General features: G+C 39.0%; 1 protein-coding gene across 1 annotated transcript; it reads right to left on the bottom strand.

Annotated features, from left to right (window-relative positions):
- Window positions 1–1,489: 1,489 nt before the first annotated feature.
- On the bottom strand, window positions 1,490–25,509 carry LOC145130952 (uncharacterized). Its single transcript, XM_079065697.1, has 4 exons — window positions 25,378–25,509; window positions 25,204–25,264; window positions 1,665–2,070; window positions 1,490–1,613 (listed from the first exon to the last, which is right to left on the bottom strand). Exons 1-4 carry the CDS (start codon window positions 25,507–25,509, stop codon window positions 1,490–1,492), a joined length of 723 nt encoding a protein of 240 aa, XP_078921823.1.
- Window positions 25,510–26,815: the final 1,306 nt, after the last annotated feature.

Here is a 26,815-nt window from a genome sequence, read left to right as displayed (position 1 = left end):
ACATCTTCGTCGCTCTCGGATAGATAGAAAACCTTGACTTGGGCGCCTCCTCCATCAGGATCTGTCATGCAGTATCGAGATAAGGAACCCAAACCCTCTGATGCAAGGGCACCAAAACCCAACTATCATAATCAAAAGAGGACTCCAGACCCACTATGTTCTCACTCTTCTAGTGCTCCTCCTTTAAGGCCTCGACCTGAGCCTCGCGAATTCGCTTCAGTATTGGGGCAACAACCTTCATCCTCAAACATAGATCCTAAATTTATGCGCTAGTCACCTAGCAACTCAACACATTAGCCACTACTTTAGCATTCCTGGGGTGGTGTAAAATCTCACAGTCGTAATCTTTCACTACATCAAGCCATCTACATTGCCTCATATTCAAATTTCGTCAATCCATCAAGTATCTCAAATTCATGCGGTCCGTATAAATGGTACAACGGACCCTATAGAGGTAATGTTGCAAAATCTTTAGGGTGAAAACCATATCCCCTAGCTCCAAATAACGTCTTAGATAATTTGCCTCATGTGGCTTAAACTGTTTCGATGAATAAGTGATCATGCGAACCCGTTTCATAAGCACTACACCCAATCCTGTGATTGAAGCATCACAATAAACTACAAAGTCATCAATACACTTAAGAAAAGTCAGGATCGGAGCCTCGCGTAGTCTCTACCTCAGAGTATCAAATGTTGCCAGCTACTTAGGCCCCCAACAGAAAGTAGCTGACTTTTTCGTCAACCTGGTCAACAGAAAGTAGTTGACCTCTTCCCAATTAAACTCAGAATCTTGGAAGGAGACCTCGGAACCTCCCACTGCATCACAACCTTATTATTGGCCGGATTGACCAAAATACCCTTCTGATTGACAAGTCGCCCAAAAAAATGCACCTCACGCAACCAGAACTAACACTTGGAGAAACTGGCATAAAGCGTCTCCCTCCTTAGATTCTCCAGAATCTCTGGCAAGTGAACCTCATGCTGATCGTTACTCTTATAATAAACCAAGATATCATCAATGAAGACGATCACTAACCGATCCAACATTGTACTACAAACCTTATACATGAGTTCCATGAACGTTGCGCGGTGCGTTGGTGAGCCTAAAAAGCATCACCACGAACTCGTAATAACCATAACGAGTTCTGAAAGCTATCTTTTGAACATCGTCACCCCAAACCCTCATCTGATGGTAGCCTGAATGAAGATTAATCTTGGAAAACCAAGACGCATCCTGTAGGTGGTCGAACAAGTCATCGATCCTCGAAATTGGATAAGGATTCTTCACCGTTAACTTGTTCAGCTCCCGGTAGTCGATGCACATCATGTGGGAACCAATTTTTTTCTTCATAAATAGTATCGGTGCTCCCCATGGTGAACTACTTGTCCTGATAAACCCCTTGTCTAATAGCTCCTACAGCTCAATAGACAACTCCTACATCTCAGGTGGTGCTAACTGATAAGGTGCCTTGGCTATCAGAGTTGCACCTTAAACTATATCAATACGGAACTCAACCTGCTTCTTTGAATGCACTCTAGGAAATTCCTTGGGGAACACATCAGGATACTCTCGAACAATTGCCACATCACCAACTGTTCTCTTTCCCTTCTCTCTGATATCCAATACATAAGCCACAAAGCTCAAACAACCCTACTGAAGATACCTCCTAGCCTTCATGACTGAATAGAGAGCAGGTCCATGTTGAGCACCCTCACCATGAATAACTAGTTCTCCCCCACTTTGGGTTCGAACCTGAACTAACTGGTGCCCGTAGTCAACCATCACCCTAATGGGGAGTAACCAATCCATACCGACGATAACCTTGCTCTCATGCAGAGGTATACGAAAGAAATCAATCGGATATCGCTCATGAAATAACTCCAGAACACAACCCCAATGAACCATGGATACATGTACTGGACGATCGTCGGCAATCTCCACTTCTATCGGGTAATCAAGCTCTCTAGGAGCGTCACCAAACCTCTTGCTGAGAGCAAAAGATACAAATGATCGGGTGGCGCCCGAATCCAAAAGGACCAAGGCCGAAATTTCTATCACTAGGAACGTCCCTAAATAGAAACATACACAATATGCATAATCAAATAAGAAATAAATGAAACAAGGAGAAGATACATACTAGTAACCACATCAGGTATTGAACGTGCCTCCTTGACAGACAGCTGGAAAGCTCGAATCCTCACAACCAGCGCCTTCTCCTTGCCCTGGCGGCCGTCAGTGATCCTCAATGTCGCTGGAGCGGGTTCTGCCACCGCTCCCACTGTCAAACTCGGACAATTATCCTTCTAATGGCACGTCTGATTTCAATGGAACCAAATCAGACTCGATCACTAGGTGGTAGTGGTAGTGGCGGTGCAATCCTTACTGTAGTGACCAATCTTGCCTCACGTGAAGCAGCCAGAACCACCCACCCTGCAAATCCCCTCGTACATCTCGCCGCACTTGTTGGATTAGGTGTCTAAGCCCATAACTATTTTGGTATGTACTTGACCCGATTGTGAGCATGATCCTTTTGGGTTGCCTTCACCATAGTAACTGATAGGATGAACTAAGGAGAAAAAGGATTAATTATGATTTATTAATATGTTATATGAATAATATATTAAAAGAGAAATCATATTATTTAATTAATATTAGTCAAGAATTAATAAGAATTAATTTTGTGTCTAAAAGAGATTAATTAAATAAAGGGGACTGATATTTAAATTATATGATAGTTGCAATTGGGCTATGGATTCCTAATGGAAAGGGGATTGGACGAAATCTATGGGAAGCCCATATGGATTTCGTCTAAGGGCTTTCTAAGGGAACTCCATGGGTTGCTTAAGGCCTAAGCAGAGAATTAGGGTTTCACCTGAAACCCTAGCAACCCACACAAGTATAAAAGGACCCCTAAGGCTCCAAAAAACGTGGCTAACACTTCTAAGAGAACCCTAGACGTTTTTGGTGCCTCTTCCCTCTCTCCTTGTTCATCTTGTTGCTCATGGTGTTTGTGACTCCATGAGAGGTGCAATATTTGAGGCACTAAGCTTTCAGAAGTCAAGATCAAGAAGTTCTGTGATTGTTATTGCTAAATAACAATCAAGGTAAGATTTAAACCCTAATTACATGTTGATTTCGATTATTATATCCAAGATCTAGGGTTTATGAGCTTTGGATGATTATTGCATGTTCATTAGACAAACTAGATCCAAAGCTTTAGGGTTTGCATGCACACCATAGGGTTGATGTAGTGCTCATAACCCATCAGTGGTATCAGAGCCTAGGTTGTTTATCTAATGTATTTGATGCAAAATTAAGTTTTCAAAGCTGAAAAATTACGAATTTCGAATCTACCAGATTCACGTCGTGAACACAGTATGTTCACCTCGTGAACACAGTCTGACAGCAGATTTCAAAATTTTTGCCCTAATTTGATTTGGATAATTACCATAAAATTTTTTTCTAAATAAAAATCAGATTTTTTAATTATGGTAATTGATATCCTAATCAAATTTATTGATAATTGTCAAAATTAAGAAAAAATTACTTGTTTTATAAGATAAAAATTAATTATTTGTAGTTTTGATTTGCATTATCTTGTATGGAAATTGAATTAGTTCAAATTTAGATAACCACCAATTATTTGATTAATTGAATTATTTGTAATTTGATCTAGGAAGTTTTGAAAAGTTTCAAAACTTGCCCTCAAGTTTTGAATTTAAATTTTTGATTAAAAGTTTAATGTTGGAATATTTAAATTCTAATCCCTAAAGTTTTGAAAAGTTTCAAAATTTGTCCTCAAGTTTTGGAATTTAAAATTTTGATGAAAAGTTTAATTTTGAAATATTAAATTCTAAAACCCTAGTATTTTGAAAAGATCAAATTACACCCTTATGGTTTTATTAAATTAATTAAGTGTGTAATTAAAAGAGAGTTAATAAATCCATAATGAAATGGTTTACATTTAACAAAATTAAAGGTATAATTTATTAAATTAAACCACCTAGTATTTTAAAAGTGTAAAATACACCCTTATACTATATAAAATTAAAAGTCTAATATTATATATGTATGAGTAAAAAGTCAGTCTTACCGTTAGTAGGCCTCATTCATGAAGCTGGTCTATAAGGGGTGGTTAAGAAAGCGGCCTGTAAAATGACCGCCATTGGGTATCCACTCTTACCCACTGAACTCTTGACTAGTGGAGGGTCGTTAGTCGAACGGGTATGATAGGACACAACATTCCATTATAAGTATAATGAAATACAAAGTAACTAAATGTTTTATAAATTCCCAAATCTTAGTTACTTTAGGAAAAATGTGGAGTTGGTGCTATTCCATGAAATTACACTTTGTCCCCTTGCTAAGACGTTAGTGGGGCGTGTGTGGTTAACCGGCACACTAATTGGGCTCTAAGCAAAGGTGCCAAAGGGTGACTCGATGTTTGTCATAGATCGATGGAGCGTGTGTGGTTCACCGGCACGTCGATTAGGTGACTGTAACATTGGGGGCACCCTGTATATTTGCATGGTTATCCACAACTTGTTTGTGATCCTCCGCATCCCAGTCACAAACGAAGGGCACACTCGAGATTTAAACATGCCATTGAAAAGTTCAATGAATCTCAAAAGATCTAGGAGTTTCAATTCATTTAAAACTTAATTTTCAATTTTCATTTTTCATGGTGGAAATTGGTAAATCATCATTTACCTACCTTCAAATGTTCTGCAAAATTGGATTACGGCATCCCTCTTCCAAATTGTAGAATATTATGTTAGGTCCTAGCCTTGATGTTTCATTTGGGTGTTATATCAAGGATTCCAATCAACTAACTTGAATTTCTCCCATTTTGTAGATGTCAAAGTCTGACAACCATGGTCTTCCTGAATCTGTTGGAAAAAGTTTTCCACATGAGGATGATGTTCCACGATTGGATTATAGAAATGGAAATCATGCTTCACTTCCTCCGCCTCCTCCAATAATTCTCCCTGACCCACGTGTTCGAAGACTTGAAAGGTTCAAGGTCACTCAAGCCCTATTGGCAAAAAGACACAAAGATGGAAAGTCTGTATGTGCTCATGTCTTGGATATGAAGTTGCATATTGATAGATTGGGAATGTTGGGTGTCGATGTCTCAAAGAAGTTGGCTGTTGACTTGGTTCTTAAGTCACTTCCTGAATCATATAGTGAGTTCAAAAGAGAGTACTATATGATGGACCATGACGTGACCCTCATTGATTTGACTTATTTGCTTATTGCTGCTGAATCAGCGATGATTTGGCGCACTGGTCGAGCAAATTTGTCTGGTAAATCAATATACCAACCCTCTATGGGCAATGGCAACATTGGAAGTCCAGAAACGTTTTCTCTACGCAAGATAAAGACTGAGTCTGAGATAGTCCCGTGTACCATTCCAGAAGAATTCATATGTTTCTACTGCCAAAAGAAAGGGCATTGGTTAAGAAGCTGCCATGACTACCTGAGAGATCTAAGAGATGGGAGAGTCAAGATGTATGACTCTGCTTTAGGTAAAATCCACTATCTAATTCTATTAATTTCCTATTTGTAGATTCTTAATACATGATGTGATAAGATTACATTTTGGTATTTTGTAGGATCGAAGAAAAGAAAGGAAGCTTAAAGGAAGAAGTGAGCTGAGTCTGATCGCGAAGAAATGGATTTCGATCGCATGATGCCATGATTGGATTTTTGGAGCTGCTACTTTTGGAGTTATGATAGATTATTTAGGAATATGAAATAGCATAGTTTTCATTTGAATTTACATTGTAAGGACAAGTTTTTTCCGCACCTTTTATAAATAAAATAAAATTTGAGTTTTCTCTTATTTATATCTCCTTGCAATGTTATTTATGAAAATTGATGCTTATGTGTTTCTATTGTAAGCAATATTAAGTGGATGTGATTCTTAGTTATGTTATTTATGGTAATGTCATAATTTTTCTAAGTAAGGAAAGATTACCATCGCCCAAGTTTCAATTGGACAGAAGCTTGGAATCACATGATTTGAATCATGTGATGTGTGGAAATCTTGATACTTAGGAAATTAAGACTAATTCCTTGATCACACAAGTGAGTCAAGTGAAGGACTAAAGGACTAGAACACAATGTTGTGCACCGGTCAAGTCCACCACAAATAACAATAAGACGATTCGTCATGATTTACTAAAAGTCTAGTAAATATGGTTATGCTTACAAGATTAAGTATAATTCTGAATTATTGAAAAGTTTCAATAATAGCAGAACGAATAAGAAGAATCAATTAGGCAGAAAGATAAAAGTTTCTCCAATCTGGAAAGAAGGGAGAGTATTTTTGTATCATATTTTATGATCGTCTTATTGATTATGAAACCATATCACAATTGATCCTCTATTTAAACCTTAGTGCACTAGTATGGATAAGAAGAGGAATCAGAAATTGTTGAAATGGTTAAATCAATAGGTGAATCATAATTCATTCCAAAATCTAGTCTTAGAATCATACTCCAAGATTGTGATATTGAGTGACATGTCTTCCGTAAGTTGTTAACACACTCATCAAATGTGGAGTAGAAAAATTGTTTTTGTTACTATTGCACGTTTGAAATTGGTAAGTTGTGATGTCTTGGAAAAGACAAAGGCCAACTAAGACCAATTGTGTGTAATGTTTGTCTTGATAAGAATCCGCACTAACTCTTGAATATTTTTTTGTCAAGAAAGGTTTCTTGACAAGAGAATCTTATATGTCAAGAGGTCAGTGGGAGTCTAAACGATCTTGAAAAAGGTTCAAGAACTATTCAAGAGTAACCTATTAGACACTAGCACACGACTTGAGGTTTGTAACCTATCGTGTTGACATATTCTTGTTTCTGTGCCATTCCAGTAAAGTTAATCATGCATATGAGTTCTACGAGTTCTCAATAGACTGCATAAAGGCAAACACCTTGTTCAATGAAAGTACATTGACTAGTATAGGTGAGCTGTTAAATAACTTGGAAGCAATGGTGGGACCCTTGAAGGCAAGAAATTAAGAATGAACAAGTTATGTCCATAAGAGTTTGGATTTGTCACAAACATTATCTTATGATTATGGTTATGACAAATTCACATGGATATGAGCACATACACCATAAAATCTAAGTGTCATAAGGTTTCTCTCCTTCATGAAAATGAATTGTGAGGAAACGCTTTCACTAAGAGAGATTTTAAGGAGATAGCGATTGTGTAAATTGCATTCTGAAATTCGATTATTGTGACATCCCCATTTTTACGGCCAGAAAAGACCGATTTTGTTTATGCTTGTTTAAAAATCAGAGTAACATTTTAAAGAAAAGTGTTGCGGAATTTGTTCCCAAAATAAAATATGATAAAGATTTATCAAAGCATTTCCGAAGAAATGTATTTCATTAAAAACCTCAGGATGTCGTGTTTGATATAGATCAAAAGCATAAACAGTACAATATAAGCCTTACTACATAATTTCATATTTACAGGCCTATAATCCGTAATCTCTCATCCCAACATCATATCTATGCCCGTGTGCCACTACCTGTAATACAAGAAACTGAGTGGGTCAGACTTGGGAGCCTGGTGAGCACATAGGGTTTTCAAACCACAATAAATAAATTTATTAACTTTATCAAACCAAACAAACCCGGTTACCCATTCCCGTTATCCTCACTTTACGTCCCTAAAACATCTAACACAAGGGACCTAGTCTAAGGACTTTCATCGGGGTGACAACACTGTTTCGGGGGTTCCTCAGCAATTTATGTCAAATAAGGCAACCATGTGGGGGATGGAGTACTACTGGTGAACACTAAGTTCAAATAAACACCTACAAGTTGTGAGCCTGCTAGCGTTCCACTAGACTGTCTAGAATAGTCCGTGGTTGTCATCTATACTCCGCTGGATGACTGCATCATCTTAAAACATCGAGGCCTCACATCATTTTATCACACATCATCTATTACATCTATCCATGTTTTACCCAACACATTTGTAGATATAAAATACATATACAGTTTAAATTATTTAAAACATGTATAAAAATCGTTCATCCAACATAGATAGCAAGTATACAGACAATATGCACACATAGCATGTAAGTTATATAAATTACTTCATATCTATTGTAAGATGAAAGTAACTATGCACTCACTTGTAAAAGTGACGAATCGATATTCGAGCAGCGCTTCGCTTCTTAACAATATGATTTCCTTCGATGAAACCTAGTATTATTACCACTAGAATTTAGTCTAATATTTATTACGACTAACTATTAGTCTAGATTCATCATTAACTCAAAGTCTACTTTCATGATCTATCAAGTAAGGAACAACCAGGTAGGATTATATCGGAGGTAGGGTCCGTTTGGTATACGAAGTATACTGTTTGGAAATCCCACTTTAAACACCTCACTAAATCACAGCCTAGACATCATTCCCGTAAGTAGATGAATCAGTATAACGACTTTGAATCACTGATAAATCTTATTTATAGGTTCATAATAACGATATTATATTTATATATAAGCTATATTTAAAGTATGGTAGGCGTATCTCACTTACAGCGGGTTTTTATTAAAAATCGGGCTTCGCTAGAGCAGCAATTCTGAGCCGAAAAGCTCTTCTTCTCGGAGCCGTCGAGCGCTCCGGGGCTTTCTTCTAGCGCTAGGGGAGTTCCCTAGGGCTTGGGGGGGTAGGAGGTTTAGATAGAGAGTAGAGAGAAGAAAGAATGGGAAAGATGTGAAGAAAATGAGGGTGGGAGAGGTTCTATTTATAGGGTGAAATATGGCTGAACTTGGTGCACTACAAGAAATGGGACTTATAGGGACGACATTTATCGTCTCTAAAGGTTCAAATGTCGTCCTTATAGGTGACCGGGGCAACATGTCGTCCCTATAGCTTTCGTCTCCATAGCCCCGTCGCAGTAGATCGTTTATGTCGTCGCTATGGATATCGTCGCAATAGGTTACATTTAGAGACGACAAGTCATCCGTGTTGGTTCGTCGCTATACGTTTCCGGTCTCAACAGATAATGCTATAGAGACGACATGTCGTCTCCATAGATGCACCTGTAGGAACGACTTGTCTTCTCTATAGATGCATCTATGGAGACGACATGTCGTCTCTATAGCTATGCCCACAGGTTATACAACTTGCTCTTCTTTCTCTATAATTTCCAATTTTCACAATCACAATATAACTAAAGGAGTAAATTTAACTGCAAAAACATTAAGAGCTGAAATCATAGACTTTTGAAAATTTCCCATTTTCTCACACCCTTTTTCCATGTGCAATTGAAAAAACACCATTATAACATAAAACCAAAATTTTGAAGCATAACATAAAAACAACAACAATAAACGGATGGTTTATAAATTAAGTCTTGAATTCTTCATTTCCTTCATGATAGAAGTCTTGAACTTAACCTGAAAAAAATAATTCAGCAACTGAAATGAAGAATGTTCTCCAATAAACTGCCCATTTGACTGCTGAATCTTTCCCATATGTTGAGTCCATTATCGGCTTTATTGATGCCATGTTTTTATCCATTCTCTTTAGCCACTCTTCACTAATATCATAAACAAAACCATCTCACAAACAAAAGGGGCTAAAATGTAAGTGTTAGGTATTATATGTTGCGTCATGGGCTTATTTTGTATATCCGGATTGGGCCTGTCCATCCGTGATTAACTTGTAGGGTTAAACTATAAATAGTGCATGCATGTATGCATTACAAAGGCTCTTGATTATCATTATTATTGTTTTTGTAACCCTAAACACCTCTACAGTCGAAGTTCTTAATCGAGCTCTTCTGAGGTGTTAAAGTTTAATCATTCGACATCTTTAAATTCATTCCTGTGTTCTTAATTGCGTCTTTAATTATTTATCTGCTTAGAATCTATCGATCCTACTAGAACTTTGTTCTAACAATTGGTATCAGAGCAGGAGACTGTGTGATCAATACACATTCCTTATGTATTAAGAATTCTTTAGGGTTTCCGCTTTTATCGAATATAAAGAAGCCGTCTTCTTCCTGTCGACGGTAACTCTGGTGTTTGATAAAACCCTAATCTCAAGTTTACAAGTCTGATTCTAACGGTTCTAAGGAAAGGCTCACCATGTCTCACGAAGATTCTCAAACAAATCCCATCAACATCTCTAACAGCATTGGATCCACTACAAGGGTTCCCATTCTTTACACACAAGACTATGAAGTATGGGCGCATCACTTTGAAGATTACGTGGTTGGATCTAAAGATAATGGTTATCTAATCTGGGAAGCTATCACGCTTGGGCCGTTTGTTCACTCTGGAACGAACACGACTGTGAAGAGTCAAAAAGAATATAATAAGCTAGTGGCAGACGTAGATAAAATGCCATAGGATGAGAAGGACAAGTTGTTATGTAATGTGAAGGCCATGAGAATGATCAGATTCACTTTTCAATCTGACACTTTTCGGTTAGTTGGTTCATACACGACGGCTAAAGAAATCTGGGATAGGTTGAAGGAACTCTACTTAACCGATGAAGATCTAGAACACTCTATTAAAACCTTGTTGCTCTCAGAATTTGGAGTTTTCGAACAGAAACCAGAAGAGAAGCTGATACAAACCTTCGATCGCTTCAATCATCTCCTAAGCAAGATGATCAAGCATGGTATATAAAGGAAGTTGATCGAACAAAAAGTAACCTTCATGAATGGTTTGAGACCAGAATGGATGGCTGTGGTTTCAACAGTGAAAGCACATGAACAATTTAAATCTTACTCACTAACGAAACTTGTCAGAATACTTAAGTCCCATGAAAGTGTGGTAACCAAGGAGGCGAAGGTAGTTTCGGGTGTGGGATCATTGGCCCTTGTTTCAAATGGAAAAAGCGTTGCAGAAGAAGAGGAGGAGTCGGATATGTCTGAGTGTGACCTTACAAGCGAAGAATATGCTATGATGGTCACCAATCCAAAGAAGTTTGCACGAAGGAAATTTCCTGTCAACAAGAACCGAAACTGGTAGGGAAGTTATAGTTCTCAGAAGGTGAAAGATGAAGCGAAGAATACTTCTCAAAAGGATGACGACAAGAAGGAGAGCAAGCTTGCAGGAGACTCTGGATTCGACTGCAATTACTGTCACGGTAAGAACCACTTTGCCAAAGATTGCATGCTGAGGAAGATGGCGGAGAAAAGAGATGGTGAAGATGAGGCGTACTACATGCGAAAGTTGGAAGAGATCAAGAAAAAGAAGGCAACTAACAGTTCAATGAATGTCTTGATTGTGCAGGAAAATGCAGATGAAGATGAATTCGGTGGCGTTGAAGTTTGGTCAACTGATTCTGAGGATGAAGAAGTGAGAAAGCCCACGCATGGAAGAGCTTATGTGGCGAGAGATGAAAGTTCGGCTGGAAGATGTTTGGTGGTTACAGCTGGTAGATCAACTGAAAGTGAGAGTATGGAACCGAACCTGACTGAGGACAAGTGCTTTGCGGCCAATCCCGTGAGTGAGAATATCAACGACTGTGATCGGCTGATCAAAAAGGTATAATCCATCCTTAATTCACTTAAAGTTCCAGTAACAAATTATGAAGAAGAATTAAATGAATTGAAATTTAAATTTTCTAACCTAAGTGGTAGTCTCATGCAAACTCGCTTAGCGAACTCTAACCTAACTGACCAACTCAGCAGGGTGTCTTCAAAGATTGAGGAGAGAAGGATGTGGATTGAGCTGAAGGAGACGGAGTTAAATAGGGCTAGGGATGAAACTATTTATTTGCAACGAGACAATTTAAAGTTTTTGAAACAAAGGAATGTTTTTTGTTTAATTGCTAAGCGCTTATATACTAATATTGCTCAATTGCACCTAAGTTGTGAAATAGGGAAAAAGATTCATAAGATGATCTTACCCTTCCTTGAATTTAAGGAGGATGAGGTTATTGCTGAATGTGAATCAATAGTGTCCTCAGAAGAGACATCCATCGCTTACAAAATCAGACTGGACAAGATAGAGACCTTCATTGACTCTAAGGAACATAAATGTATGCTCAAAAATCTTTTAGATGAAAATGATAGGTTAAAAATTAAGTCCGAGACTATTCAATCATTTGACTCGTCAAACGCCAAATTAATTTCAGAACATAAAATGAATATAGAAAATATGTCTGAATTTGATGAGGAAAGTGAGATGAGCGAAATCTCAGTAGAAGACGTAGTTGATTGCTCTGAGTTTATGAAAAGCGAAACCGAGAATGAGAAACCCCTAATATCTGAAAATTCGGTTGAATACGCTCGCCTGTCAAAGGACAAGCCACAGAAACTCAAAGAAAAATCTATGGTTTATCAAAAGGTTCAAACTGTGCCGAATCAGGTCTATGCTGTTACAGGAGTCACTGCAAAACAAACAGCAGAATTGAAAATCATGGTCAACAAAGACAATGCTGAAGGGTGTGACGATTACTTTTGGTCAGCCCCTATTGATAACGCAGACGAAACCATCGACTTATCTGAGCAGACCTCATGGAGGGTAAAAGGAAGATATGTTGCTGAACCCATCAACAAACCCTCAAGTTTCGACAAACCAAGCACAAGTGGAACAAAAGAGATCCCTAAAGAACCAAAAAGAAAACCGAATGTTACAACTAAGACAACCGAAACTCAAAAGGAGAAGCCAAAATCAAGCTTCAATATTCACAAATCTCAGAAGGAGTTAGCTGAACAGAAACGCCAAAGAAATCAAAGATACATGAAAAATCTGAATGAGCGAAAACGGTATTGGCAATCTCAAAACCCTAACTACGTTCCTTCAAAGAAAGCGTCGATTGACAAAGGAAAGGAAAAGCTAAAAGGAAAAGAAAATTTTAGTCCAAGATCCCACAATTCAAAAGCTCAGAACCGAACGTCTACTTTCGGTTCCAAAACTAGTGCTCAGAACCGAACGTCTAGTTTCGGTCGCAACGACAAGGATAACAACCGAACGTCTAGTTTCGGTCCCAAGACTAATTTCGGTCCTTCCTACTCCCAAAATAAACCGAAACCAGTCAAGGATATCAAAGGAAAGGGAAAGCTTAATTCAGATTCTGATTTCAATAATAAGAAAAAGTCAGCTAACCCTAAGATTCAAAAGAAAATTCCAAAGCCATCTAACAACACACCATCGAATACACCAAAATTTAAACAAGATAAAACCAAAATCAAGGTGTATACCATCGAAAGAAAAGATCAATAAACTCTAATAAAAAGAACTTATTTGGTTGATATTTCCACTGCAATTCCTTTTTCTTTGAAAGACTCACTAGGGCCCAAGAAACTTTGGGTTCCTAAATCTGCTTGAATTTGCAGGTGATTAGTGACGAGCAGTTCGATGACGAATGGTATATAGACAGTGGCTGCTCGCGTCACATGACTGGAAGGAAGGAAGAGCTAAGGGAGTTTTGGTCCCTAAAGGATGGTGGATGTGTGAAGTATGGCAATAACTCGTATGGCACAATCAAAGGCTATGGAATGATAACCAACGGAGACTTCTCGATTCGAAAAGTAGCATATGTGGAAGGTTTGCAGCATAACCTCATCAGTGTATCACAATTAGTTGTGGGAACAGGTTTGAAGGTTTCATTCGATGATGAGGGCTCTGAAATAATTGAGAAGCAATCTAAAAAGGTTATGTTGAATTCAAGCAAGTGGAAGTGCAGCTGCGAAAGCTCGTGAGGAATATCAGAAGCGACAATGGGCTTGAATTCAAGAATAAAGACTTTGAAGATTTTCTGGCTGAAAAGGGGATATCTCACAACTTTTCGGCCCCCTATACACCACAACAGAACGGAATTGTTGAAAGACGAAACCGTTCTTTATGTGAGGCAGCCCGAACCATGCTAAGCTTCGCTTCTCTTCCGCTATACTTCTGGGCTGATGCAGTTGCAACCGCGTGCTACACTCAGAACAGATCCTTTCTCAACAAACGATTCTGAATAACTCCATATGTGATACTGAACAATCGAAAGCCCAACGTTAAATTTTTCCACGTATTCGGTTCAAGGTGCTTCATCTTTAATTCCAAAGAGAACCGAAACAAGTTTGACGTCAAAGCTGATGAGGGGATTTTTCTTGGTTATTCACTCACTTCAAAGGCATACAGAGTTTTAAACAAACGTTCTAAACGAATTGAAGAAACATACTATGTAACCTTTGATGATAACTACATGAAGAAAGTTCAAAGAAGCGAAAGTGCCTTGGGGGAAATATTTCCTGAATCAGGACAAGTCTCGGTTCCAATTTCCAACCTGTTTGAAGAATACATAAGGCTATTTGATGAACCTGAGAAGGCTGCACACTCGGAGGCGAAAGCAGCAGACAACAAAATCGACAATATCAAAAAGATCATAGATGAAGCTGCAAAAGAAATGGAAAATGAACCTCCTAAACCGAATGGTGGTCAACCCTCAACTGACCCTCCAAACAACAGCTCAATGTTCAAGGGGGAAAGTTCATCAGCACCAAAGACAACCGATATGTCTTTCGAGGGGGAGAATCCAATTCCATCCCCAACCCATAAAAGTCCAGGTGAGGGGGAGCATCCAACTCCAAACCCACCCAATAATAGTCCAATCGAGGGGGAGAATCCGACTCCCACAGAGGAGGACAACTGTGAACCTGACAAAGGTTACACTTCGCCATTTGAGGGGGAGAAAGAGAATACAACTGACGAAGGTGATCAATCAGAACTTGAAGAAGAAGTAAACGCAGAGTTCGAACCAGCTTATGACCCTAATTACCCTCCTCTAATGAAATGGACTAAGGACCATCCAAAAGCACAAATAATTGGTGAATCATCTGAGAAAGTTCTAACACGTTCTCAATTGAAAGCGAAACAAACTGCATTATTCTCTAAGGTTGAATTCTGTATGTTTAATTCGTTTATATCCAAAGTCGAACCGAAGACGGTTAATGCTGCACTTGATCACGCTGATTGGGTACAAGCTATGCAAGATGAACTCCATGAGTTTGAACGTAATCGAGTATGGAGGTTAATTCCCACTCCAAAGGATGCTTCAGTGGTCGGCTTAAAATAGGTCTTCAGAAATAAGTTGGACAAAGAGGGGAACGTAATACGCAATAAGGCTCGGTTGGTGGTGAAAGGATATTGCCAAGAAGAAGGAATAGATTATGAGGAGACCTTCGCTCCAGTAGCAAGTTTGGAATCAGTTAGAATTTTTCGGGCATATGTTGCTCATAAAAACTTCGAATTTTTCCAAATGGATGTGAAGTGTGCTTTCTTGAATGGAGAACTAGAAGAAACGGTATATGTTGAGCAACCACCTGGGTTCGTGAACGAGAAATACCCTGATCATTGATATGTGTTAGATAAAGCTGTATATGGTCTAAAGCAAGCACCGAGGGCCTGGTATGAAACTTTAACTCGCTTTCTTAAAATGTCAAAATTCAGGCAAGGTTCGGTTGACCCAACCTTCTTCCGAAAGAAAGAAGGTGAACATATAATGATGGTCGTTCTTGATAGTCGTGATGAATAGAATGAACTGTACAGCTTAAAAACTCAAGGGATAATTAGTAAAAAAGGGAGGTAAAAGGATCCTATGTATTTAGAGGGAAAATAGTTCCGAAGCAAAAATAATTGAGTTCGGAGCATATTTTTGTTCTGAATACTTCTATCAAAGAGAACATGTCTCCTGAAAGAATTGAGGATCAGGCATCATCATACTCATTTTGTTCAGAAAACCATTAAATTTGGTTTCGTCTAATGCCTTAGTAAAGACATCAGCAATTTCATCGTCAGATGGAACAAAAATAAGTTCGATGTTACCATTTAGAACATGATCTTTAATAAAGTGGTACCAAATGTCAATGTGCTTCGTCATGGAGTGCTGAATTGGATTGTGAGAGATTGCAATGGCACTTTGAGAATCACAGTAGATAGGAATTCGTTGAAATCGGTAACCATAATCCAAGAGTTGAGATTTCATCTAGAGAACTTGAGAGGTACAGCTGGCAGCAGCAATGTATTCAGCTTCAGCTGTAGAGAGAGCAATGCAGTTCTGTTTCTTGGATGACGAGCTGACTAAACGACCACCTAGGAATTGACATCCTCCTGATGTACTTTTCCTATCGAGTTGAAGACCACCATAGTTCGAATCAGAGTAAGCTTGCAGAAGGAAACTTTCATTTGCTGGATACCAGATTCCAAGGTTCTTTGTACCTTTGAGGTACCGGAATATTTGTTTCACAGCCAAAAGATTAGACATCTTCGGATTGACTTGAAATCTGGCACATAAGCATGTTGAGAACATGATGTCCAGACGACTTGCAGTGAGATAGAGTAAGGATCCAATCATTCCACGATACTTCTTTTCATCTACTGAAACACCCGAAGGGTCGGCAAAGATTTTGTGACCGAAGACCATAGGTACCTTGGCTGAGGCACAGGTGTCCATAGAGTATTTTTTGAGAAGCTCAGAAATGTACTTCTCTTGGTGAATGAAAATACCTTTGTTAGTCTGTTTGACTTGAAGGCCAAGAAAGAAGCTTAATTCTCGATTCATGATCATTTGGAAACGACTGACCATAAGTTTGGCAAAATCAGCAACCATAGATGAATCCGTAGATCCAAAAATGATGTCGTCCACATAAATTTGTACCAGCATGAGATGCTTTCAATTTGATCTTCGAAATAGAGTGGGATCAAGTATACCTCTTTGAAAACCTGAGCGCTTGAGAAAATCGGTGAGTGTCTCGTACCAAGCCCGATGAGCTTGCTTGAGTCCGTAGACAGCCTTTCGGAGTTTATAACAGTAGATCGGAAAGGAAAGATTAATAAATATGGGGGGGCTGTTGAAGGTATACTTCAGTGTCAAGTTCACCATTAAGAAAAGCACTCTTAACATCCATTTGATAAACTTTGAAGCTTTTGTGGGCAGCATAAGCAAGAAAGATTCTGATAGCTTCAAGTCGTGCAACAGGAGCAAATGTCTCGTCGTAGTCAAGAACTTCAATTTGAGTGAAACCTTTAGCTACCAATCTTGCATTATTTCGGATGATAACTCCTGTATCGTCTAGCTTCTTGCGAAATACCCATCTTGTACCAACAATAGGGTGATGTTGAGGAGGAGGTACGAGAGTCCAGACTTCATTTCGGTCAAATTCTGTCAGTTCTTCTTGCATGGTTGTAATCCAATCAGCATGCTCTAATGCTTCCTTGATGGATTTGGGTTCAAACATGGATATGAATGCTGAAAAATGGCATTTATTTTGGATGTTGGTAGCTGAGCGAGTTTGTACACCAACATTCGGATTGCCTATCACTTGGTTTGGAGGATGATCCTTCGTCCAAACATGCAATCGAGGGAGTTCTTGTGCAGCCGAAGATCCTACATCAACAATAGAATTGATTTGCTCCCCCTGAATGATTTGAATATTGGGATGATGCTCCCCCTGAACTTCTGAACCGGAGAGGTTGACATCATCATCAGAAGGAAACACAAAGAAATTTTTGTTTTCATCAATGTTGAGAGGATTTGAGTCATCGAAATCAGCAGCTGCATCTTGGAAGCCATCCACATTTGATTCAAGAGAGGGATTTGCATTATTCTCCCTCTCAACCTGAGAAGGTTGAAACGGTTCGGAATCAAATGGAGGTAGGCTCGGAAGTGAACGGGAGAGGTTATGAGAAACTGGGGCTTCCAAAGGAGGAACTGGAATCAGAGATGGTCGTGATCGAGATTCGGAATCAAGAGTTGTTTTGGAAGGACCAAAGAGGGTTTCAAAGTCAACCTCGAGAATGGTTTGAGGGTTCGGACATCCTGGCGGAGGAGCATCAGACTCCATGATGTGAGTTGTGACGTGAGTGGGACCAGAATTCCGAACAAAGTTGTCATCAAAGGTAATATCAAAGCTTTCTTCCAGAACACGAGTTCTTTGGTTGAGAACTCTATAAGCCTTGGATTTGGAAGAGTACCCTAGAAAGATAACTTCATCAGCTTTAGGTTGGAACTTTGTAAGCTGATCACGGTTGTTTTTGATGAAGCATCTGCATCCGAAGACATGTAGGAACGAGATCGTTGGCTTCCGACCATTCATTGCTTCGTATGGTGTCATGTTGAGACGTCGATTGATGGTACGTCGATTTTGAGTGAAACAAGCAGTGGATACAGCTTCAGCCCAAAGATAGAGTGGTAGGTTTGCATAGTTCAGCATTGATCGAGCGGCTTCAACAAGTGTTCTATTACGTCTTTCAAGTACACCATTTTGTTGGGGAGTGTAGCGAGCTGAGAAGTTGTGATCGATTCCTTTTTCTGTGAGAAACTTCTCAATGGTGGAATTAACAAATTCCGAACCATTATCACTTCGAATTCTTCTGACTGGGAATTTGATAAGGACTTCTATTCCTTTGATAAAATTGATGAGCTCAGAGGCTGTTTCGGATATCAGTCTTAGGAAGAAGACCCAGGTGAACCTTCTAAAGTCATCAACAATCACAAGAATGTATTTCTTATGATGAAGACTTTCTACAATGGATGGTCCACAAAGATCAATGTGTAGAAGTTCCAATGGATCCGAAATGGATTTTTCGATGATAACAGGATGACCCTTCTTTGATTGCTTACCACACTCACATGCAGCCCATAAATGATCATTTTCGAACTTGAGAAGAGGTAAACCTCTTACCATTTCACCTAATACAAGATCATTCATGTACCGAAAGTTCAGATGTGCGAGCCTTCGGTGCCATAACCAACTGACGTCAGGAACAACTTTGGAGAGAAGGCAGAGTTGCGGTTTGCCGATAATCATATTGATGTCAAGTGGGTACATGTTTTTGTTACGAAGAGACTTTATCAAACATTCTTTTCGGTCTTCAGTCATCACATAGCTATATTTTTTGCAAAATTCCACACGTCGGCTTGAGTCAGTGAGCTGAGCAACACTTATCAAATTATGTTTCAAGTCAGCTACATAAGCAACTTGTGAAATAGAGAAGTTTCCATTGGTGAGAGTTCCATAACCACGAATTTGAGAATTGGAGTTGTTGCCATACGTCACGTAACCAGCATTTGGAGAAAGCTTTAAATCTCGCAGAAAATCCTTCTGCCCCGTCATGTGCATGGAGCAAGCACTATCAATATACCATATTGTTTCTTGCTCCGAAGCACAAAGTGCCTGCAAAATTAGTGAGTTAGACTTTGGGACTTTGGGACGTATGTGACGTAGGCATGGACTTTGGACTTTGATTGTGACTTTGGAACAACTACGTGTTTCTTGGTGAGATTACTTGAGTTCTTTGGAAACAGACAGAATGCTAAAGTCTTTTCATCTATCCAGTAGTCATATTCAACTACTTATGGGTTCGGAGCTGACTTCTTCGGAACTTTGGTATCCGAAGGATTGACAGTTTTTGTCATCTCCGAGACAGTTGTTTTGTTAACAGATGTTTTGATTTTCCACACAAGATTTTTATTTGAATATTTTGAAATAGTGGTTTTTGAACTTGTGGATTTGTTTGATGACACATTGTTCTTTGAAATTTTTGGTTTAAAAATTATGCCATCAGATTTTGCAATAAAGACAGAAGAAACATTTCGAGGTGCTGGCGAAGTATTTCGGATGGTTTTGACATGGACATTAACATGAGCTTGAGGTGATTTGGAGTTAAGGACTTCCTTTCGTTCCGAACGAACAGGAGGTTCGGAAGGTCTTTTTAGGATCCTTGTGGGAACAAACGAGTTTTGACTATGGTTTTGACACAAGGACTTCCTTGTGTTGTTCCGAGATGAGTTTGGTTTAGAGTTAGCAAGGAACCTGGAATTTTGTCTAGTCTTAATTTCCTTTTTGTAAGCATTTCTAGCTTCTACCTTGGGATCTACAACATCTTTTCTATTCAACATTGGTTTTCTCTTAGGATGAGGAGAGGGTCCAGAAGTTTGTCCTTTGGATGGATTTGTAAACTCAGGAGTAATGGGAACCAATTTGGTCTTTGAAAAAACTACGGAGTCCGATTCACACGAATCAGAGGACACATTGCTTGAGACTTCAACTTTATCATCTAAAGATGCCCATACAAATTTCGAGGCATTGACTTCAGTTGTTTCCGGAATAATTTCCTCAATCACACAGTTGTTGACGTGATTGCATTTAGGAACATAGTCTACACAATTTGGAAGACTATAATGATATTCCGTGGTTCGATTCAGGTCCAGGTTTATCAGAGGCGGAAGAGGCGTGGAATCAGGACATTTGACAACTATTGGTTGGAACTCAGGAATTAGGGACTCAAAAGATCTTTTAGCCTCCGGAAGGGGTGACAATGGAGAGACAGGAGTGTCCGAATGTTTAATGCTCGGAACCTCTCCCATGAATGTCAAATTTTGCAATTCCTTCAGGGGACTAACAATTGGTTTCGAAAACTCGCTTCCGAGACCAGGAGCTTTGGACCATGGATGATGAAAATTATGAGTTATCTGAATGTCAGCTTCAAGCATGTCTACAGAGTTATGCAAAGCATCTATTTTGGCATTGAGACGTTTGTTATCAGAGATCAAAATATTTCGTTCAGAGTAAGTGATTTCACACTTATCTTTCAAAATGATACATTCATCTTTTGACATTACAAGTTCATGCTCTAGAGACTCGATTTTCAATTTCTTATCCTCAAAACGTAATCTAAGACGACTTAGTTCACAGTATTTCTTCTCACTGGCTTCTATGGCAGACTCATAGGCTTTATAGATGGTGTTCATATCTGTTTGGATCTGGGTCAGATAAGGTTCACATAAAGTCAAATCAAAATTATTATCAGAGATCATGGATTTTACCTGCTGAACAATGCTTCGACCTGGTGGATCGTTAGTGGCCATGTAGCAATAGTACGGTTCAGCAACATCATCTTCATCTTCGGATCCAGAAGACCAATAACCTTCATCACATTCAACCGTTTGTCTTGCCATCAAACACATGTTTCTTCCAATCACTAAATCACCATCATCTCCGGATGACCAATATCCTTCGACATCTCTTGAAACAGTAGTAACAAATGCCTTCTCACTTTCAGCCATTTCTTGTGCTCTTCGAACATAATAAGCTGAGTCCTTGACTTTTGGTTTTTGTGGAGCATCAGCTAGACAATCTTTGGCAAAGTGGTTTGCATGACCACATTTATGACACAAGATCTTTGGTTTTTCTGAGTTGGAATTTTGAGAAGATTCCGGAGCTGAGTTTGGTTTAGTGAGGTTAGGTTTGTATGCAGGAGGATTTTCGGAGGTGTGTTTTGGTTCCGGAGCAGAATATGGTTGAGGATGGTTTTGGTGAGGAGCGTTGAATCTGTTTTGGTATGGTTTGTAAGAGGGATTGAAAGGTCGTTTGTATTTCATTGAGAGTAAGGCAAATTCTTGTTGGAAACGGAGTTCAGAATCTAAGGTTTCGGAATCATCATCAGGATAAATGTGTGTGGGTAAAGAAGTTAAGGATGACTGAGTTAATGGAACAGTGGGTTTGTAAGGTTCCGGAGCAGGTGGGTTCGGAATGGTTGATTCAAAAGAACTGACTAGAGCACGTGGTCCTCCGGAAATTTCTCTTATGGTTTGAGCAACGTTTGATTCATGTCCTTGAAGCTCATCAAAAATTTGATAGAGTTTCAATTTTTTTAAGGAACCATTGCTTTGAAGACAGGACTTTACATTTCCCCATCCTTTACCAAGACTGTTAATGAACTTGAGATTGTACTCGAGAGGAGTTTGAACAATCCCATGAGCAGTCATGTTGTTGACAATGATTCGATATCGGTTGGAGGCTGAGGCTACAGATTCACCTAGAGTAGTGGTGAAGGTGTCAAAGTCATTGAAAACTGAGGTGAGGCGTTTTTCCTTCATATTTTCGGAACCTTCAATCAGATCCTGAAGAGTGTCCCAAATTTCTTTGGCTGATTTGCATAGCTTGATGTGCTCAAAGAGTGATGGAGGAACACCAAACACCATTTCTGAGAAGGCAACTTGATCAACATGCAACTTCTCAATATCATCAGCAGTTAGAGGGGCTGGAAGAACTTCATCCTCTTGCATGAGCTGAGCAGGTGCATCTCTTACAACTGTTCTTATAGGAACATGAGGGCCTTCTTTGACGGATCTCCAGATTTGTTCACCTTTCTCTTTGGCTAGTAAAAACCTTTCCATTCTAACTTTCCAATGATCATATTCTTCAACAACTAGCAATGGGGCACGTGTAGGGCCACCCACGCTATTTGCGATTTGCATTGAAATCATTTGCTGAGGATTTGAAGCAGCCATTGAAGTCAAGATATGTTCAAGCTTAAGTGGTATATAGAAGAACTTTTATCCTTAACACAGAAATGGTTGAAATACCAAGGTAAATTCAAACCAACTATAATCTGATCTTATGGATTCAAAGGAGAACCACTCGAGCTCTGATACCAATTGTGAGAACAAGATCTTTGCGCATGGACAATGTTTGAAAACTCAAACCTTGAGTGAATGCTTGAGATCAATGTCTGCTTAATAAAATGGATGTTCAAGTCGAGACTGGAAAGACCAGTCAAGTCTTAGATAATTAGTTCAACAAATGATCAAGACATTAATTGAGAACAAGTAAATAGTGATCAAGGTAAAGTTAATAAATAAGGAACAAGAAGAATGTTTTAAATGTGATAAGAGTAAGTGCCAAAAGTGAGTGAAAGATCCGTTGTTGACTTGTATTGAATGCTCCTATATATAGGAGAGAATGTTACAGTGAATTAACCCAAGTGTTTACGTAGGACCGGACAAAAGATACAAGTCTGAGATTCTGATTGTCCTAAATCAACTTTAGACTAAGTCCTATGAAACGTTACATCAAAATACAAGACAAAAGTAATAAATGCATAAGAGACAAAACAACTTCATTTCGGACAAGTAATGTTCCGGAGATAAAAGTTTGGTCCGGATCAGCATGCATTCCGGACTCCAGGATCAGCTCCGGAATGTGTTCCTCTTCAAAATACTTCATTCCTTTTCTCCAGCTCCGGACAGGTTCCGGATCACATCTTCCTTCGGAACCAACAGCCTTCGGAATATGTACTTAGGATTGCTAGAAGTTCACTTTCAGGTTCCAACATGGACATGCTAACAAACTCTCAAATCTCATCCTTCAGCATCTCATGGTACCTCGCGGAATATGACGGTGACTTACGCCACAGACTCAGTTGTATGACGAAGGTTCTAAAACTTCCTCGCCAACTGCCGAACCTCGATCAATGGTGCAAACTCAGCCCTGAATCTCGTCGTAAAATCCTCCTATTTCATCGTCTCAACAGACCTGCCTCCCAAGGCGTGGTCTACATCCTCCACCAATCACGATCTCTTTCCATCAAAAGAGAGGATGGAAATCTGACCTTCGACCCCTCGGGGAAGAAGCTAGTCTGGAAAGAGCTCGTGATGTCCGCCAACCATCTCCTGCTGATAATGGGATCCTTCCTACCGAAGAACACAGGAGCCCCACAAGCACGAAACTCTCGAAAGGTCAGAGAGCATGCAAGCACCATAGCCACAATCTCAATACGGATTGCCCAGATGCTCATCCAACATCTTCATAATTCCCTCCTTGATCGGACCAAAGATCAGATGAGTCTGCACCAAAATATTGTGAGTGATCTTTGGTAAAATGAACTCTCACATCTGATCATCCAAGAGTGTGACTCCAAAGCCTGAACTCGATCCTTCACCAAGTCCTGAACCACTTCGAGTGACCATGATACTGAAAATAAACGATGCAGCCATTAGAAAACACTCGAAGAATTTTCCACACTTAGCAAGTTCCTTAGTATCCTTGTGACTTCCCTTGTTTTGAGTATAGATCATGTGCTTCCAGTAATACAAGCCCAATACTACCTTCCACGCCTATATGTACTTTGCTCAAGGATCGCCCCAAATCCTCTAAGTTACTCCTTTACCATAAAATACTCTCCAATTCTGTTAAAATATGCGTTCGGCACGCTAACATGCTTCTTAGGTTCTCCAAGGATTCCCTCCACACCTCTCTCCTCCATCACCTGCAGAAGAAACTCCCACTTATACTCACTAACTACCTTACGGATATAATAACATGCAACAGGAACTAGATAATTCTTTAACTGCAAGGTATCACACTACAACGGTTGGACTCACATAAGAGCTGCACAATAGAGTTAAACCTAACTTTCTAAAATTATATAATTTTTATAACATGTAACCTACAATATTCACTTGATAGTTAATTGATACCAGTGGAGGTTCCTAAAAGCACATAGAAAGTAGCGTTCAAGCATCGAGTTCTAAACCAGTACACTGCCTAAACATGCCACTCTATCTAATCATCTGAAGTTCATACTAGCGTGCCATTCTAAAGGCTCATACAACCGACATACAAAGGCATCTCTCCTAGCATCCTACCATGCAATTCTGAGCAGATCCTTAGCCCTAATCTAGCATGCTATATATATATATATATATATATATATATATATATATATATATATATATATATATATATATATATATATATATATACACACTAAAACAAATAAACATGTATGGGTATTCTGGGAAATACTTACTTGAACTCGACTAATTGCACGCATCGCATCCCTTTTTCTTTATAAAAATATTTTAGAAAATTCATTTTCTTTCGAAAATATTATCAATTCCTCGCTTTGAGTTCAGAAACACCCGAGAGTGTTCCCGAATCTCTCAAACCCAGGCTCTAATACCAACTTGTAACATCCAAAAAATACTAAGTAAATTTTAGTTTAAGTCAACTAAAACAAGCATTCATTCACCCCAAATACTCGTCAAAGTATAGAGAAGTATCAAATAATTATCAGAGTACAAAACAATGCTATAAAATGCGGAACACCATAGGATGTGATGCAATCACGTCGAGGTCTACCCTTTCGTACCAGAAATACCTGAAACATAAAAATAAAACTGTAAGCACAAATTTTAGTGACTTCCCCAAAATACCACATACAATAAAAGTATCGGGCCCCGTCCGAAATTCATTGGGTCCTACCCGGTATACATCGGGCGCCGCTTGGTATTCATCAGGCCTAGCCCGACATCAGGCCCCGCCCGGTATACATACAAATACATGCAAGAGTCACAAAGACAACTACCATCCAACATACATAAACCATTGGGTCGGGGTTGTTGCCTTCGACCCACAAGTAGAGTGAAGAGACTTACCTTTCAGACGATAATCAAATGCTACTGCTATCTCTTCCGAAACACAGATGCTATACCCCACCTACATTCATAAAAGGTAGACCTTTATTCAAAATTTCCAAAAACTAAATGTTGACCAAAATTTAACTCATGTCAAAAAGTCTACGGACAAAGACAAATTCAATTTTAGCTGACCTCCACGTCGTGGCCATCCTTGGCCACGTCGTGGCGTACAGTTCTAAACCTAGTCTGGATCCAAGTCAAAGAAGTCAAAATTCCATCAGCACCCCACCAAGTCGTGGCCTTCCTTGGCCATGCTGTGGGCATGAAACTTCAAAACAGTCGACTGGTCTCTGGTAGCCACGCCGTGGCGAGCTAGTGCCACGTCGTGGGGACTAGTCTGAATGGCTTATTCGAGGTATAATGCTCTTAACACATTTTCAAGGGCTTAAAAGCCCATATCTACTCCTACCCGTCTTGATGGATAAAGTTTCCAACGTTATCCATTAAGACAAGATCTCTAAATCTATGTTCTAAAGGTCATTTAAGAGGTATAACTCATCCTTTATTTCCTTAATCACAAAGGATACAAGCCTAAATGTTCTAGAAAGCTTCTAGGGGTCCTATTGATCCCTACAAATGTGAACTTTATGGATAAGCATGCCTCATGCATGTCCTCCCTCAAATCTAGGTTAAAAAAATGGGACCTAAAGCTCATGGAAGATTTCCAAATCACAACCATCTATGAGATTTAATATCCTTGGGACTCCTAAATGTCATAAAGTTTCAAACTTTATCTATTTGCTCCACTAAAAATCCAATAAAAGAATTATTAAGCAAAATAACTCTAGACCACCAAAGTCTTGCACAAAATCTTCTTCTACTTCCTTCTAAACCACCAAAAGCTAGACAATGAGCTCCAAAAGCCTCAAGGAAGATAAGGGTTAGGGTTTCTGGGGGTTTGAGAGTGATGGAGGATGAGGATGAATAAACCCTAGCCTCCTCGTTCCTTTAAATAGGGTGCAAAGCCCAGAAATTAGGGTTTCTTTAAAATCAACTGCCACATCGTGGCACATATGGCCGCGCCGTGACGGGACTTTAAATCCCATGATTCTTGAAAACATGGCCACAACATCGTGAGGCTCCACCACACCGTGGTAACCCAAAATGAAGACTTAAAAATATAATGGATTAATTCATACTTAGAACAAGTGTTATAGTTTTCATGGATTAGCATACATTTTACGTTTTTCCTAAAGTAACTAGAGTGAGATTTTGAAAAAGGTTCTATTACTTTATATTATACTTTTAATCTTCTTTATGTCTTATAAAAACCGTTCGGCTAACAACTCTCCACCACACAAAGAAGCGGTTGGTGAAAAGGACACCCATTCAACGATCATTTTATATGTTATTTCTTTATACCTCTCTTATAGTGTGGCTTCGTGAATGAGGCATACTATTGAATAGACTGACTTTTAGTTATAAATATACAATTAAGGTTTTATATATGTAAAGGGTGTACTTTAAACATTTTAAACGTAATGCTTTAAATATTAATTATCTAAATTAACTATTAATTAATTAATCTTTTAAACCCTAATATGATTTATATTTATCTTTTAATTAAATA

Source organism: Lactuca virosa, chromosome 8 (assembly GCF_052849685.1).
Source record: "Lactuca virosa cultivar CGN04683 chromosome 8, Lactuca_virosa_CGN04683_v6, whole genome shotgun sequence".
In the NCBI taxonomy this organism is placed as follows: domain Eukaryota; kingdom Viridiplantae; phylum Streptophyta; class Magnoliopsida; order Asterales; family Asteraceae; genus Lactuca; species Lactuca virosa.
This window is presented reverse-complemented; position numbering and strand designations above follow the sequence as displayed.

What these genes read in the sequence shown, in the direction of transcription:
- LOC145130952 (XM_079065697.1), bottom strand. Translation starts at nt 25,509, where the DNA reads ATGCCCACAGCATGGCCAAGGAAGGCCACGACTTGGTGGGGTGCTGAT. An exon ending in ATTTGATTATCGTCTGAAAG is followed by an intron (nt 2,071 to 25,203) that starts GTAAGTCTCTTC and finishes GTTTCTATTTAG; the next exon opens with GGACGTTCCTAGTGATAGAA. An exon ending in TCAGTCATGAAGGCTAGGAG is followed by an intron (nt 1,614 to 1,664) that starts GTATCTTCAGTA and finishes ATTGGATATCAG; the next exon opens with AGAGAAGGGAAAGAGAACAG.